This window comes from Erythranthe guttata, chromosome 5 (assembly GCF_056151865.1).
Source record: "Erythranthe guttata isolate IM_541 chromosome 5, IM_541, whole genome shotgun sequence".
NCBI lineage: Eukaryota > Viridiplantae > Streptophyta > Magnoliopsida > Lamiales > Phrymaceae > Erythranthe > Erythranthe guttata.
The window spans coordinates 3,394,467-3,409,684 of record NC_142537.1 but is presented as its reverse complement, the minus strand read 5'-3'; the positions used below and the strand labels follow the sequence as shown (position 1 = coordinate 3,409,684).

At 33.1% G+C, this 15,218-nt stretch overlaps 2 protein-coding genes across 8 annotated transcripts; one reads left to right on the top strand and one right to left on the bottom strand.

Moving 5' to 3' along the window:
* The first annotated feature begins 1,516 nt into the window (after positions 1-1,516).
* LOC105959962 (glutaredoxin-like protein) lies at positions 1,517-5,687 on the top strand. Its single transcript, XM_088818593.1, has 6 exons — positions 1,517-2,727; positions 4,098-4,153; positions 4,253-4,483; positions 4,579-4,870; positions 4,974-5,173; positions 5,270-5,687. Exons 1-6 carry the CDS (start codon positions 1,783-1,785, stop codon positions 5,424-5,426), a joined length of 1,881 nt encoding a protein of 626 aa, XP_088674719.1. The 5' UTR covers positions 1,517-1,782; the 3' UTR covers positions 5,427-5,687.
* Positions 5,688-6,604: 917 nt separating this feature from the next.
* Positions 6,605-13,481, bottom strand: LOC105972184 (UBX domain-containing protein). Of its 7 annotated transcripts, none has more exons than XM_088818590.1 (10): positions 13,225-13,481; positions 11,521-11,648; positions 11,321-11,434; positions 9,827-10,025; positions 9,306-9,383; positions 8,277-8,345; positions 7,904-8,047; positions 7,608-7,710; positions 7,239-7,507; positions 6,605-7,040 (listed from the first exon to the last, which is right to left on the bottom strand). In XM_088818590.1, the coding sequence occupies exons 1-10, from the start codon at positions 13,330-13,332 to the stop codon at positions 6,876-6,878; spliced, it is 1,377 nt and encodes a 458-aa protein (XP_088674716.1). In that variant the 5' UTR covers positions 13,333-13,481; the 3' UTR covers positions 6,605-6,875. The 7 variants fall into 7 exon arrangements, with proteins under 7 accessions (XP_088674716.1, XP_088674715.1, XP_088674710.1 ...); XM_088818589.1 differs by having other exon boundaries at positions 9,827-10,028; positions 13,225-13,478; XM_088818584.1 differs by having other exon boundaries at positions 9,827-10,028; positions 11,321-11,430; positions 11,517-11,648; positions 13,225-13,466.
* Positions 13,482-15,218: the final 1,737 nt, after the last annotated feature.

Genomic DNA, 15,218 nt, shown 5'->3' with positions numbered 1-15,218 from the left:
TGGGATAATGCATTGGATAAGTTATTACGATAGGGTTCTAACGGACTATTGGTTTCAGGAAGTGGTGGAGACAACAAAGAGTTATGAGTAATTTAAGAAATATTGGGAGAGCCATGTCACCCCATAACTCCCCATAACTCTATGTGGTCTACACCACTAGCTAAAAGTAATAGTCCATTAGAACCCTAACGGAATAATGTATCCAATGCATTATCCCGTTAGAGTTTCTAACTACGTTTCAGGGGGTGAATGTAATTATCGATACCATAGGGACCTTAAAATTATTTAAGCATATCTCAGGGGTGTCGGAGTAATTTACCCTTATATTTAAATCAATAGGCATTTTATTCACATGAATCGAATTGATATGCATGTAATCAAGTTTCAAGTAAAATTCGATATACCTTGATAGTTGAGACAGTGTATTTAAAATCATATAATTGGCATGAAACTTGTTAGAATACCAAAAGTATATTTAAATATGTATAAATTAATACAATCGGCATTTACAAAATTATATTAATTTAGAAAAAATATTAAATTATTGAAATAATAATTTAGTATATTTTCATCAAGTTGGAACCAAAATTATTATTTAAGCAACTTATTAATCTGTCGAGTATTAATTCATCGAGATTCTACTATATAAGAATTTTTTTTTTAATAAATTAGTTATTTTTCTATTTAATTAATGAATCATAAATCGTTAGGGATAGTAAGTTGATTCCATGACCCGTTGACTCAATCTTTACATATGAATTATTTTAGTCAAAACTCAATCCTTATTTCTTCACAATCATATCAAGAATATTGCATAATATGAAGATAATATTATGCCAAAAATATTTTCTCCATCAATGTTTAATTAAATGCGAATTTTGGAGATTAATTTTAATTTTATATTGTCAGTCAATTTAAAATTCAAATGGTACATTTTATTATTATTATTATTATTATTATTATTATTATTATTATTATTATTATTATTATTATTATTATTATTATTATTATTATTATTATTATTATTATTATTATTATTATTATTATTATTATTATTATTCATAAATAAATTTCGACGATGGAGACGACATTTTAGTCACGTTATATATTTTTCTTAGAAACATGCATATTTATTAGTTTACTTACAGCGAGTGTTGTGCGTTAGTTAATTTAAAACATACAAAGCATAAAGCAAGAGTACTTTAATAAATGCAAGAACGTCGTTTCGCAACGAACTTCGAGATATGTTAAACGCTCAACTCAATTTTATGTCCGCGAGAGCCAAATACGTACTAAAAAAAAATTATATAGCCCGGCCATACACGAAAAATAATAAATTTATATATAAAACCCTAGGAATTTAAAAAAAAATATTGGAGGGGGGCCATGACCCCCTTTAGCCCAATACTAACTTCACCACTAATTCAAATTCCCGAAAAGGAAAAAGGAATAGACTTCCATTTATTTTGCTAAACACATTATTGAAAATTGACCATTGTTTGGCTAATTTGCATTTGTCAAAATTTCATAAATATACATAATACATACACATATACACCAATGTGTGTATATATATATTAGATATACATACATATATAGATACACACATTCACTCTGTCCAACATAACCGTCATCGCGACTCCTCCGCTCCCCTTTCTCTTTCCTTTTTTCTCTTTCAATTCATTTTCCTTGTTTTCGCCTCCGCCATTTTCGCTCTTTCCTGTTTGTCCTTAAACCTTCTTCCGAAAATCTTCTACCTTCATTTTTTGCATCAATTCCGCCATGGATTTACCTCATGAAGCTCGAGAAACGAATAAAATTGATACCGGAACGGCCGAGGAAGAAAAAGGGGGAGAGAATCATTGCGCTGAAGAGAACGAAAATGGAATCGTGAATCCGCCGGGTATGGGAAGATCCGAATCTGAACGGAAAATTGTGAACGATTATGAAATGATTCGACCTCATTCACAGCTTCCGAAGCCGGCGGCGCCGCCGGGGGTTATTGGAAGGTCGCAATCCTTGCCGGAGAAATTCAATTCCCCGACGGATTCACCGGCGGCGACGATCGGGAAGTTTTTCCGGGAGAAGAGCAACAGCGTCTCGGAGGCGATTTCGAAGCGCATATCGTCGCTCAGAAAGGACGAAGACGGCGACGCCGCCGCCGGAGACGGCGGCGGTGTGAAGGAGTTCAATCTGGTGGGGTTGAAAGTGATAAAAGCGTTGAAGGGGGAGGGGAAGGAGCTGAAGGGGAGAATAAGCTTCTTCTCGCGGTCAAACTGCAGAGACAGCGGCGCCGTACGGTCGTTCCTGCGGGGGAGGAATTTGAATTTCGTGGAGATCAACGTCGACGTGTACCCGGGGAGAGAGAAGGAGTTGAGAGAGAGGACCGGCGGAGTGGCGGTGCCGCAGATTTTCTTCAACGAGAAGCTGATCGGAGGACTGGTGGTGCTCAACTCGTTGCGGAACGGCGGGTTGCTGGACGCGAAGATGGAGGAGATTCTGGGGAGCAAGTGCCCCGAGGATGCGCCGGCGCCGCCGGTATACGGTTTCAATGACGCGGATGAGGTGGTGGAGGCGGCGGATGAGATGGCGGAGGTAGTTAGGGTTGTGGGGCAGAGGGTTCCGATACAGGACAGAATTATGAAGATGAAATTTGTGAAGAATTGCTTCTCCGGCGCCGAGCTTGTCGAAGCTCTCATACACCACTTTGATTGCGGACGTAAAAAGGTAATTATTATTATTATTTTTTATTTTTTTTTATAAAACTATTTTTTTTATTTAAAAAAAATACAAATTGATGAAAATATATTTTAATTTTTAAATTGGGTGGATTTTCTATCTCTCTCATATAGTTTAAGATGAAATCTCGAATTGAACTGTACATTAAATCTTGTCTTAAATGCTAAAATTATTAATTTAAAATCCCTGAATTATGGTTAAATTACAAAAAACTCCATCGTATTTGAGTAATTATAACTATTCACCTCGACTAGTAGGTAAATCTAACACAGTAAAAGTGGACGTATAAGACAACACTAGTTAATGGAGTAACTGTATTACCTAAATATGATGGATTTTTTCGTCGTAATTTAATCATATTTCGTGAGGTGACCATGATTTACCCTAAAAAAACATAGAATTCGTGTGGGTGAAATTTCTGTTAGTATATGGTTGAAATCTAGACCGTTGAAAACTGGTCGCCTAATTGGATAATAAATGAAATATCTAAACTGTGATTCCTTTTAATTTAATTGTACAAATTAATAAATGAATAGTTGTACAAATTACTATTTAATAGAGAAATGTGCAGAACACTAAGTAATAATTAAGAGCAGAAGAAGATTAATGATTGTTTTGGCCGAAACCAACTACTTTTAGAGGCTAGGCCAAATGATTCGTGCTACGTGCTTAAAATGACTGGTTTATTTTTTTTCTATAATTAATTAATTTGTTAAAAGAATTGAAATACGAGAGATGTAGTCAATTATTTATAGCCTCTAATTCGGGGTGAAAGTTGAAAAATAATTTTCAATTTTCGCCTGTTCCGATTCGATAATTTCCGATTCTAGAACAACTTTTTTCATTCTGATTTCTAAAATTCCGATTTCCGATAAATTTGATCATCAAATCTCAATTTCCTAAGTAGGTTAGGCATGTCAATTTGTCAATTGGTTCAATTTACTAGTGACTAGAATTGAATTAGTCAACTTGGTTTGGCTGGTCTAATTCCTTATAGCCCTGTCGTTATAATTATCCGATAATTTTGGCAGCAATTTAGTACATGTAATCTGTAGAGGTAAAAATTCAAAAAAATAATAATAAAGAAATAAATAAATAATTGTAACTTGAGGCCCTTAATTTTGGGATTAGTTGACTTAGTTACTCAATTTTCTTGTGTTTTATTTTCAAATGGGGTCCCTATTCAGAGTTGACAAGCAACATGTTTGTTTTGTAGTTTTTTCTTACTTCATTTTGAGGTTCTTATCTTATGCATGAGTTATGACACTCACTATACGTATTTCTTCGGATTTTTTTTTTTCGATTTAGATTCTGTTAGTTGCATAACATCTTATATGTATTATTAACAACTCCAATAGGCCATCGAGATTGGGAAGAAGATGGCGAGAAAGCATTTCATTCATCATGTTTTCGGGTAAGAACACGACCTTCAGATAATATTCCCACGAAAAAAAAAACATTTTTTGAACCACAGAATATGTAATGGTGTGTGCGTGTGTATATATATGTGCAGGGAAAATGAATTTGAGGATGGAAACCACTTCTACAGATTCCTCGAACACGAGCCGTACATACCCAAATGCCACAATTTCCGAGGAATGGTCAATGACCGTGAGCCTAAGTCTGCCGGTGCAGTGAGCCAGAGGCTCACCTGTATAATGTCAGCCATACTCGAGTCGTATGCTTCTGATGATAGAAGACATCTCGATTACGTTGGAATCAGTAATAGCGAAGAGTTCAGAAGGTAAATTTCTTGCTGTGATAAATAAATTTCTATAAAGGTGCATACGCGTTAAACTAAAATTCGAAAACTTCATCTAATCATATATATACATGCAGATACGTACATTTGGTGGAGGATCTGCAGAGAGTAAACCTGCTGACTCTATCCCATGACGAAAAGTTAGCTTTCTTTTTGAATCTGCATAATGCAATGGCGATTCATGCTGTGATTAGAATCGGTCATCCTGGAGGAATGATCGATCGAAGGCACTTCTTCGCTGAATTCATGTATATAATCGGGGGCCACCCCTACTCTTTAAGCTCTATTAAAAATGGGATTCTCAGAGGCAACCGAAGGCCTCCATATGTGCTTATAAAGCCCTTCAGTAGCGGCGACAAGCGCCTGGAGGTGAATAATCACCAGTCATCTTTTCTTTCTTGTACCAAAAAAAAAAAAAAAAAAAAAAAATTCACGCATAATCTGTTTTTTTCTTCTTCTTCAATTTCTGCAGTTGGCGTTTTCGAAAGTTAATGAATTAATTCATTTCGGGATTTGGAATGCAACGAGGGGGAGCCCGTCAATCAGATTCTTCAATCCGAAAGGAATTGAATCCGAATTGAGAAGTGCTGCAAGAGAGTATTTCCAAAGGGATGATGGTATGCAGGTGGATCTTGCCAAAAGGGCTGTTTGCCTCCCCAGAATCATCAAATGGTGAGTAGACAGACGACTATCATTGAAACCAATCAGAAAATTTTACGGTATTCCAAACTTTGCATTTACGGAAAAATTGTTATGTTTGTTATGCAGGTACAGTGCCGATTTTGGGCAAGAAAAAGAAATACTAAAGTGGATAATGAACTACTTGGATGCAAGTAAGGCAGGTCTTTTGACACATCTATTGAGTGATGGTGGTTCTATCAATATAATTTACCAGAATTATGACTGGTCTCTCAATTCTTCTTGATCATGCCTGCCTTTAGTGTTTAAAAGAATCTCAAGAGGTGATAGATATACTTACAATATATATATATATTATGGTTGATGCAATTGTGTATATAATTATGGATTTTTTTTTAATTGGCTATTTATAGTGGATAGATAGTCTTTGAGAAGAATCAAAGCATGTATCTATTGATTGATATCCATGGAGAACCAACCTACTATGGATCAAGATTTTGTAATACAAGTTTGTTGTGTTGGTTTCAAATGAATATTTCTACCATAAGCATTGTTTTATTTAAATTGATTTGCTTCGAGTAGGGATAGAAGCGATTCGGGATTTCAAAATTGTGTATGGAATTGATTTGATAAACAATGATTCGAACTCGTACTAGCTTTAATCGAGCTGAACATGAATCGAGGTCGAGTAGCTTGATTTTTTATTATATATTTTTAGGGTAAAATTACGGCCAGCCCCCTAAGGTAAAAGGTCAAATTACCGTCTTATATGTGTAATTACAACCACTCCTCAACTATAAATCTTCTTGCACATCCACTCGTGCAGTGTCAAATTCTACTTGATCTTCTAGATTTCGTGAAATGTTCTCTAGTTTGTATACACCACAATCTGATATTTACAAGTCAAAAGACACATCTTATGATCTTCTTGTTTCAAAATGTGGAGCTCGAATGGGCTAAAGTGGGTACAAAGTGGAGATTATTCAACATAATCTAGAAGATTTCACTAAATTTGACACGACAAGGGTGCACGTATAAGAAAATTCATAGTTGAGGGAGGTGGTTGTAATTACCCAAACATTAAGGATTTTTTCGTAATTTAACCTTACCTCAGGGGTTGACCATAATTTACCTTATATTTTTATTATTCTTTTTTCTAATCGAGCTCAAGCCGAACTCGATAACTTTCAAACAAAAGTATGTTCAAGTTGGATTTCTTATGTTAACAAACTGAGTTCAAACAAACTTTTGTTGACAAACCATGTTGAACCTAGGAGCTTCAGAACTACCTTCAACGATTACTAATTGAAAAGAAAGAAAGAAAAAGTTTGAAGTTAAAATGTATTAGTAAAGATGTATAGTTGATTTTTTATTTTATATAAAACAAATATTTTCATTTTAATATATTTATATTTTCTTAATTAATATAAATAATTGAAGTGCAAAAAGATCAAACCTTGAGAATTGAAATGCAGGATAATTCACTAAACCATAGACGAATTCGAAATTGAGAATCAATTCGAATCTTTCTACAAGTAACAATAAACAACACGACGAGCATGACTAAATAAAATTTAATCCAGAAGCATACATAGCTATGTTTTTTACATAAATTACGCCCATAGATAAGAACAATAAAAGGAAGGACATAAATATTTTCGGCAGGAAATACGATAATTCTCCCATGCAAAAGATTATGCAGAATACCACAACTCTTGATGGTAAGTATCTCGTTTCACTCCCAAGTAACCGAAACCATTGAGTTAGCAAGGCCCGATTCCTCAAATGTTAAAGTGACATCATAATCCAAAGACCTTGAAGCACCTGGAATTGCTTGGGTTAAGCGAAATGGCTTCGAATCGATTTCCTTCAGCTCAGAATAGCAGAATGACCACAAAAGCTGCAGTACGATAAATAAGCCATGAAACTCGTTGAAGTTCGATGAATCGTTGTTATATCAATAGAGTAATAAAAATACGATGCACCAAAGGAAAAGATCATTCATGAAAAAAGAAATAGATAATATTGCTATCATACAAAGAAATTTCCGGAATAAAATTGATATCACACAAAAACAAAAGATCATAAATATTTTTACCTGAACTGGATCAGTGCGAAGAAAGTTCCTCTGCACTCTGCGGCCATCAGGGAGACGGACTCCAACTCTGCAAAGTAGGCTTCTGTCACCTTTCGGTTCTTCAGGCAACGGTAAATAAGAAGGCTTCTTCTCTGTCTCCTCAGCATTATTTGTTTCAGTCACTTCTTTCGAGTCACCCTCGTCGATTTCTTTAGTGTCCACCATAGAAGCTGCCAGTGCTCGCTGCAATTCTTCCTCTTCATCTTCATCGTGATTTTCAGCTGCAGCTGCTGTAGCAATTTTTTAATTTTTTTGGTGATTATCATTCTGTGAGCCATTTATTTAATACCAGGAAAACCGAAAAATGAACCCAAAAAAATACTAGCATACATTGAATATGATGAACTGGTGCTTCGGTATGTACTCTCGGACGTTTATGAGATAGACTGACATGATGATCTGAGGGGCTGCCATCCATGAATGGCACCAGATCCTACCACGAGAAGAATAAAGGTAAATTAAAACCCAAGTCAGGAACATAGTTAGAAACTGAAAACAATTAACATAAGTAAAAGCCTGAAAGTCCTCCAAGGGTATATCTGTATTTTTGGTTTTCCCGTAAACAATAAAAGAACAAAAGAATGTTTGCGGTGGATGTTTGTGTGGCCAAAAAGTACTTAATTTACCTCGAGCAAATTTTCCGGTTGAACCATTCCACGCCAAGCATGCAACTTCTGGCCCGTTATAGGATCAATCAAGAGAATGACAGGGATGGAATCTAGTTTATAGTAAGTACAAACCTTGCTGCCCTCTTCTGTATCATCGTATACCTAAAGCACACAGAACGATGCACAGATCAACATGACATGAAACTCACATAACAAGTAAAATGAATAACAATATTTCAAGAAGGGAAAAGACAGAATAACTCGTTGCCTATGATATTCAAGAAAATTCACCGAACATATAGATCAGTTAGAATACATAGTTTTTCGAACGAACCAACTTCTCTACCACAGAAATTTCATTTGATTCATTTAGCAACAGAATAATACAAACCTGCCAGAAGATGAAGTTGGTTTTGATGGTTTGAGCAACAGCTTCATTTGCCCAGGTGTCACGGTTTAGCTTCAAAGCAACAAATACAATTTAGAAGCATGTCATGATATGCATCAAGTTAAATTTGAGTAAAATAAAACATATGAGAGCGAGAGATGGGGAATTTTTCCAACTCTATTGTCAGAAAGAAAAAAGGGTTGTTTTAGGGCATAATAATACCAGTGTGATGCATCATCTAACATTGCACGAATTAAAACCTAGATCCAGAATTACCAGCTTCTGGTATTTCCTAAATTCTGGACCCTCTAAACCCTATAGCGAAAAATCATGAGAATACAGGAGAAACCATAACGCTAGATCTACTATAGCAAGTCTGAAGAATCAATGTGAAGCGTCTAAAAGACAAGTATAACAATGGCTATCATGTCAGCAACGATTGTAAAAATAAAAAATTATGTCCATCAAAAGGACTGCACAAACATTAACCAATCTTGATTAAGAAACTAAGAGGTCCCCGATTTTCATCCATTGCATCAACAAACTTGGACATCAACATGACATATTTTTTTTCCGAACCATCAATCCAGCCAGGTAGTCTATGCGATTTATTTCCCCAAATGAAGGATTTCACCACTTCACTTCAGTATACTGAACAGACTGCCACAATCCGAGGCTATCGATGTTGCGATGTTTCTCATCTGTTTTTGTGAGTCATTAAGTCAGATTTCTATTTTGTTTTAAAACGGTTACTTGGGGTATGCAATGCATTCTTCACGACCTAGGAAGGCAATCTCGACAATTTTTATAGTAAGATATATGAGGGGCTTAAGAGACAAGCAAGATCAGGTTTTTCAGCCATTCTTGGTTTCAACTTTTTATCATTTATAACTCCATGGCACTAAACTGCCTTTACCTGATGTATATATTTTATTTTATTCTAAGGAAACTACATTTCTCTTTTTTGCACCATGTGTGTATGTGAGAAAGAGAGATAGACAGATACAGAGGCAGAGATCAAAAAACAAATACCATGTGCGAGCTAAATTCCTTGGTGGACTGCATGTTTACAAGGAGCCACTTGTTCTGCATCCTTGCATTATCTTTAGCCTGTAATTTAAGGAAGAAAAAAGAATTTGATATTATATTAACCTGTGGCATGTTATGGTAATAAACTATAAATATGCATTACCCAGCAATAAAACTAAAGTAAATTGTCAGGCATAATGAAAAAACAAAAGCACATTTATAACTATTAAGAATTGGAAGAAAAGGACTATGTTGGCACTAACTTAACCAGTTAACTTAGCACTTCCTCCTGCCAAGTGAAAGTCAAAAAAATTGTATCACAAACATCTATACCATTGCCAAATAAATCACAGTAGGTGAAGAGAACAAAACAAAGTTTTTTGCATGAAGTTGAAGCTGATATCATTATAGTGTGAAAGAGATACAACTTAAGGCACATCATAGCTTCCTTGCGATGCCAGATAAGAAAATTAGAGGCGCCTATATTATATATGTGAAATTTCTAAACATAAATAGGTACTTACCTTTTCAAAAGGCCCCTGGAACATCAGAGCAAATGGAGGACGATATAAAGATGCAAGATTATCCTGAGTTTTATCGGCAACGGAAGAAGATGAACCTGCTTCTATTTCCCAGACTCCGGGATGTTTCATTTCCTCATCAAAATTACGGAAAGGAACAACAGAATGAGTTGCATGTGGTGAATCTCCCACTCTTTGAACTCTACTGGAAATGGACAAACATGATTTATTAGTCATTTTTATGAGAATAGGCAAAAGAAGACATAATTCAGCCTCTGCATTCACCAGATTTTATCAGAGCTAATTCAGAAGAAAAAAAAATGAAGATAACATTGATAGGAGAGTTCATGAAATTGGCTGATTCCAAGGACAGACAACTCGTATTCTATTAAATAAACAGTCCTTTGTATTTTCTTGAAAAGCCTAATTTATACTAAATTATCTGTCTTAATTAGCATTGTATATATATTAATCTGGAAATGAAGATTTTATCTTGATTTAGTTGTCCTTACGAGCATTTGGGGATAACTAGCATCAGCTTTGAGCTTGATAAATAACTAATCGACAAAAGCTTGAGAGTGGAGCGCGAGCGGAAGACTGGGAGAATCATGTGTTAAAAATATTTATGAGTGATGGCATCACTAGAGCAACAAGACTTTATTTTCTTACTCATCAAGTTATATTACCTCATTACACCATTCTTGCAATTTTACATGAATGAGAAACCTTTTCCAGAAATGGTAACCAAAAATGAAGAAAGAAGTAATAAAAGTTAGAAACGAGTCCCTAGTTCAAGTCTGAGATTTTGGGTCTTTTCGTGTAGAATGTAGCAGAGAAAAACAGTAACGTGCCTAACTCTTAAATCCTAAACAATGCACAGAATGTTTAGGCTGAGTGGTAAAACACCATAAAAGCTTCAACCATTGGGGGATTCGCCCAAGACTGTGCATTAGTTAAAGAGCCATAACTAATACTGATTATACTAGCCCAAAATAATGATACTTTGGCCCATAAAATAAGTACAAAGTACTAAAGCTTTCTTAATAAAAACATATGAGTGAAATTCTTAAATGTACTTTTGTCCAAAAAAAATAATTGGTCTTCCACATTTTGAACTTTATGTTCTGTCTGGAACGCCCCTCATAGCCAAGTACACTTGGGAAATCTCAACTTTTTTTTCTTGTAAATTGCAATGACCCCATAACATTGTAAACATATAGCCACGGAGAAAAAATTGATAATAACAGATATGTAGGATCAAAATAGATCAAAAGATACGTCTAAGAGCACAACATCAAACATACACAGACTTTCAAGTCAAACTTAAGAAAAAAGACAGAGAACAGAGAAACAGAAATGACTAGACCTAGATTTGTACATGATCAATCACAACCTAGGTGAAATAAACTAGCTTAGTTTCTCATCAATATCTAAGAAGAAGCACTGTAAATGCGATTGACATGTGTGTCATGAACAAGAGAGGAAGTAGTAGTATACCCGTAGAGCATTGAGCTATCATAAAGAACATCCCTTCTCACAGGTAAAGGTGCTCGTACATCACTTCCATCATTTATTCTCACATCTCTATCCATCAATTCCTTTCCCAGCTCACTACATTCAAAGATAAGCAAATTGAAAAAATACTATAACGCTAGGGAACAGAGCACCACATATTTATGTTTCTCCACATTACATGCCTCATATTTGATTCATCGAGGGGCAGATCGTTTTCTGCTGGTGTAGAATATACAGATTCTGTAGCTAACCCACCTTCATTTCCTACATAAAAAAGTTGAATAGCTTCCTCAAGCCTCCATCCAGTGGCCTGCATTATGCGAATGTTTGTGCAACATTTCATAAATAAGGAATCTCTCAATATATGACAATAATATACATTCAAATGATACTCATGTTGCACTATAAATAATGACGGGAAGGAAAAAATGACACCCTTAGCAACAAAAAATGTAAAGGAAAGACCCTCATAAGCTATTCTTTTTTTAATATCAAGGTCCAATCACAGCAGCATTAACAACTGCAATTCAAGCAATGGTCACAATCACAGTGTTAACCTTTTCAATATGACCAATGGTTATTTCTAAAAAAAATTGGCCTTAAGTGGCCATTACAACACACACACCCAAAGGGATACGAATCCCCGACCTTTTCCTATAGCCCTGGTGGTTTCAATATGAGCAATGGTAACACAACAGGATAATCAAATGCCATGGGTTCACCAAATCCTGTACAGCTAGGAGCTTCTGGAAAACACAGCTAATAATTCCAACACCGTAAATCCTAAATGCAATAAAGTGTCACCAAAATTAACCCATGATTTATTCCGAATAGTGCCATTAAAATTTGTAGTTTCTCAGAGGTATATTATTAAGTTAAAAAAAAATTATGTGCACATGATGCAGTAATTTGCTCAATCCCTCCCCAAAGGCAATAGAGGATGCAGCAGTGTTCTTCTCTTACCAATTTGATATTCTTTTGTAAGGATTTTTTTCTTATTTATACTTTCCTTGCTAATCTTCTTGTATTTCTTCCCATCCAACTTTAACACTATAATATCTTATAGTTATTCTATATTCAGCAGAAAAAATCCATGTTCTAATGTTTCTCCCTCCAATTATAGCTCATCCAACAAATCTCAATTTTTTACCACCATGAACACCCGAATATTGAAATCCTACACACTTGGCATTGAAATACCACCAAAATTGAGTCACCAGCTGGATTTAGCATGACTGAAAGCCTTAACAGGGTGCTACATAAAACTTTCCATAGTCATTGCAGTTTGAACTAGTGGTTGCCTCTATCATAATTAGAGATGTGATAATGTATAGCTTGAGGTGCAATGGAATTGACTCCGAAGTTCAGACAAGAAAATAAGTAAACGAGTGTGAAAGCCAGAAACCCTGACACCCAACGACAACCACAGACATTTACTTTGTTCATTGATTTTCAGATAATCATGTATAAGATAAATAACAATCTCACGGTGTCGTTGTTGTCGTTGGTGTCTGAATCAACATTTACATGAACCGGTCATTAATCGATTGGGAAAAGCATTAAAATTGGTAAACGGAAACAACAATCTCAGTGATCCACCATGAGAGCACAATATAATCGCATAACGAACTACCAAAGATCACAGTTATCACACACACAATACATCAGTTCCAAAAAACACCTCGATTCCAATTACCGAGCACACAAGACACCGAACCCCCATCCCGCCACAACTCAACTGAACAATTAAATGTAAAAAAGCACACTCCTCTTTGCCTCTTTTTTTTTTATGTGTGCAGACAGCAACTCAAAATTCAGGTTCCATAAATCAGCAGCTGGCAAAATTAATCAGGCTCATAAATCACCAAAAAAAAAATCGCAAATACCTGAAGGAATTGACGAGCGGTGTCGACGGTTTGGCCGACGGCAATTTCCAGGAAGGAAGAAACCATGTTCTGCTGGTCAATAGAAGATGAAAAGCCCTCCATTGACATGATTCTGTTCTCTCGCCGCAGCCACCGATTTATCGGCCGAATCTATTTTGGGGGTTTTCAGATTTTGTGCGGTGGGTTTTGGTGGGGGTAGTGTGTCTATATTGCCATTGATGAGGAGATTGAAAGGTTAAAAACGCAAAGGTGAGAATTTTAAGAGTTGCTTTTTCTCATCATTATTATTATTATTATTATTATTATTATTATTATTATTATTATTATTATTATTATTATTATTATTATTATTATTATTATTATTATTATTATTATTATTATTATTATTATTATTATTATTATTATTATTATTATTATTATTATTATTATTATTATTATTATTATTATTATTATTATTATTATTATTATTATTATTATTATTATTATTATTATTATTATTATTATTATTATTATTATTATTATTATTATTATTATTATTATTATTATTATTATTATTATTATTATTATTATTATTATTATTATTATTATTATTATTATTATTATTATTATTATTATTATTATTATTATTATTATTATTATTATTATTATTATTATTATTATTATTATTATTATTATTATTATTATTATTATTATTATTATTATTATTATTATTATTATTATTATTATTATTATTATTATTATTATTATTATTATTATTATTATTATTATTATTATTATTATTATTATTATTATTATTATTATTATTATTATTATTATTATTATTATTATTATTATTATTATTATTATTATTATTATTATTATTATTATTATTATTATTATTATTATTATTATTATTATTATTATTATTATTATTATTATTATTATTATTATTATTATTATTATTATTATTATTATTATTATTATTATTATTATTATTATTATTATTATTATTATTATTATTATTATTATTATTATTATTATTATTATTATTATTATTATTATTATTATTATTATTATTATTATTATTATTATTATTATTATTATTATTATTATTATTATTATTATTATTATTATTAATTAATTAATTAATTAATAATATTTGAGAAAATTAGTGAAAAATCTCTTTAGGGGGAGGCGATCTAATTTTAGGTAAGCCCCTACAATTATTTTGATTTTCATTAAACTCCTCAAATTTTTTTTTTATTATTTTAGTTAAATACAAATTTCATCCTCAAGTTTGCACCGATTTCACATTTGGTCCCCCATGTTCGTAAAAAACACATTTGGTCCCTCATGTTTCAAAATTCAACACTTTTAGTCATTTAGGTCAGTTTTTAGTTAGTAATAACGGGATCAAGCATGTGTCCAATATTGTCTTGACTGACGGCTAATGTTCAAATTGATGGAAATGACCAAAAATGTTAAATTACTAAAATATGAGGTACCAAATATGTTTTTCGTGAACATGAGAAACTAAATGTAAAATAGATACAAATTTGAGCGATGACAACTGCAATTTTTTCCCTATAAAAATATGACAAATCATTCACAACGTCCTCATCAATTATTTAAGATCATTTCAATACTAACAATTATTTTCCAATCATCGGCCATGAATATCAAGTTCATTATGGAATTTAAAAATAAAACAATTAACTCTAGACAATAAAAAACACAAAGATGACGATGAAACTTTAAACATTCATAAAATTAATATTTTCTTTTTAATATAAAATTAATATTTTCTTTTTACACAACACTCCTTTGTTAAAATTCCTATAACAAAATACGAATTTATTTGAATTCAGTAGTTCGGTAGTTCCCACTCGAGTGCTAACATTGACCACAAAAAAAGAGAACCAAAAAAAATTCTTATAAATGGATATTTGACTATATCAGAGTCAGACGATTTTTATTAACTTTATCTCGTATAATCTGACTTACTTAGTAAAACA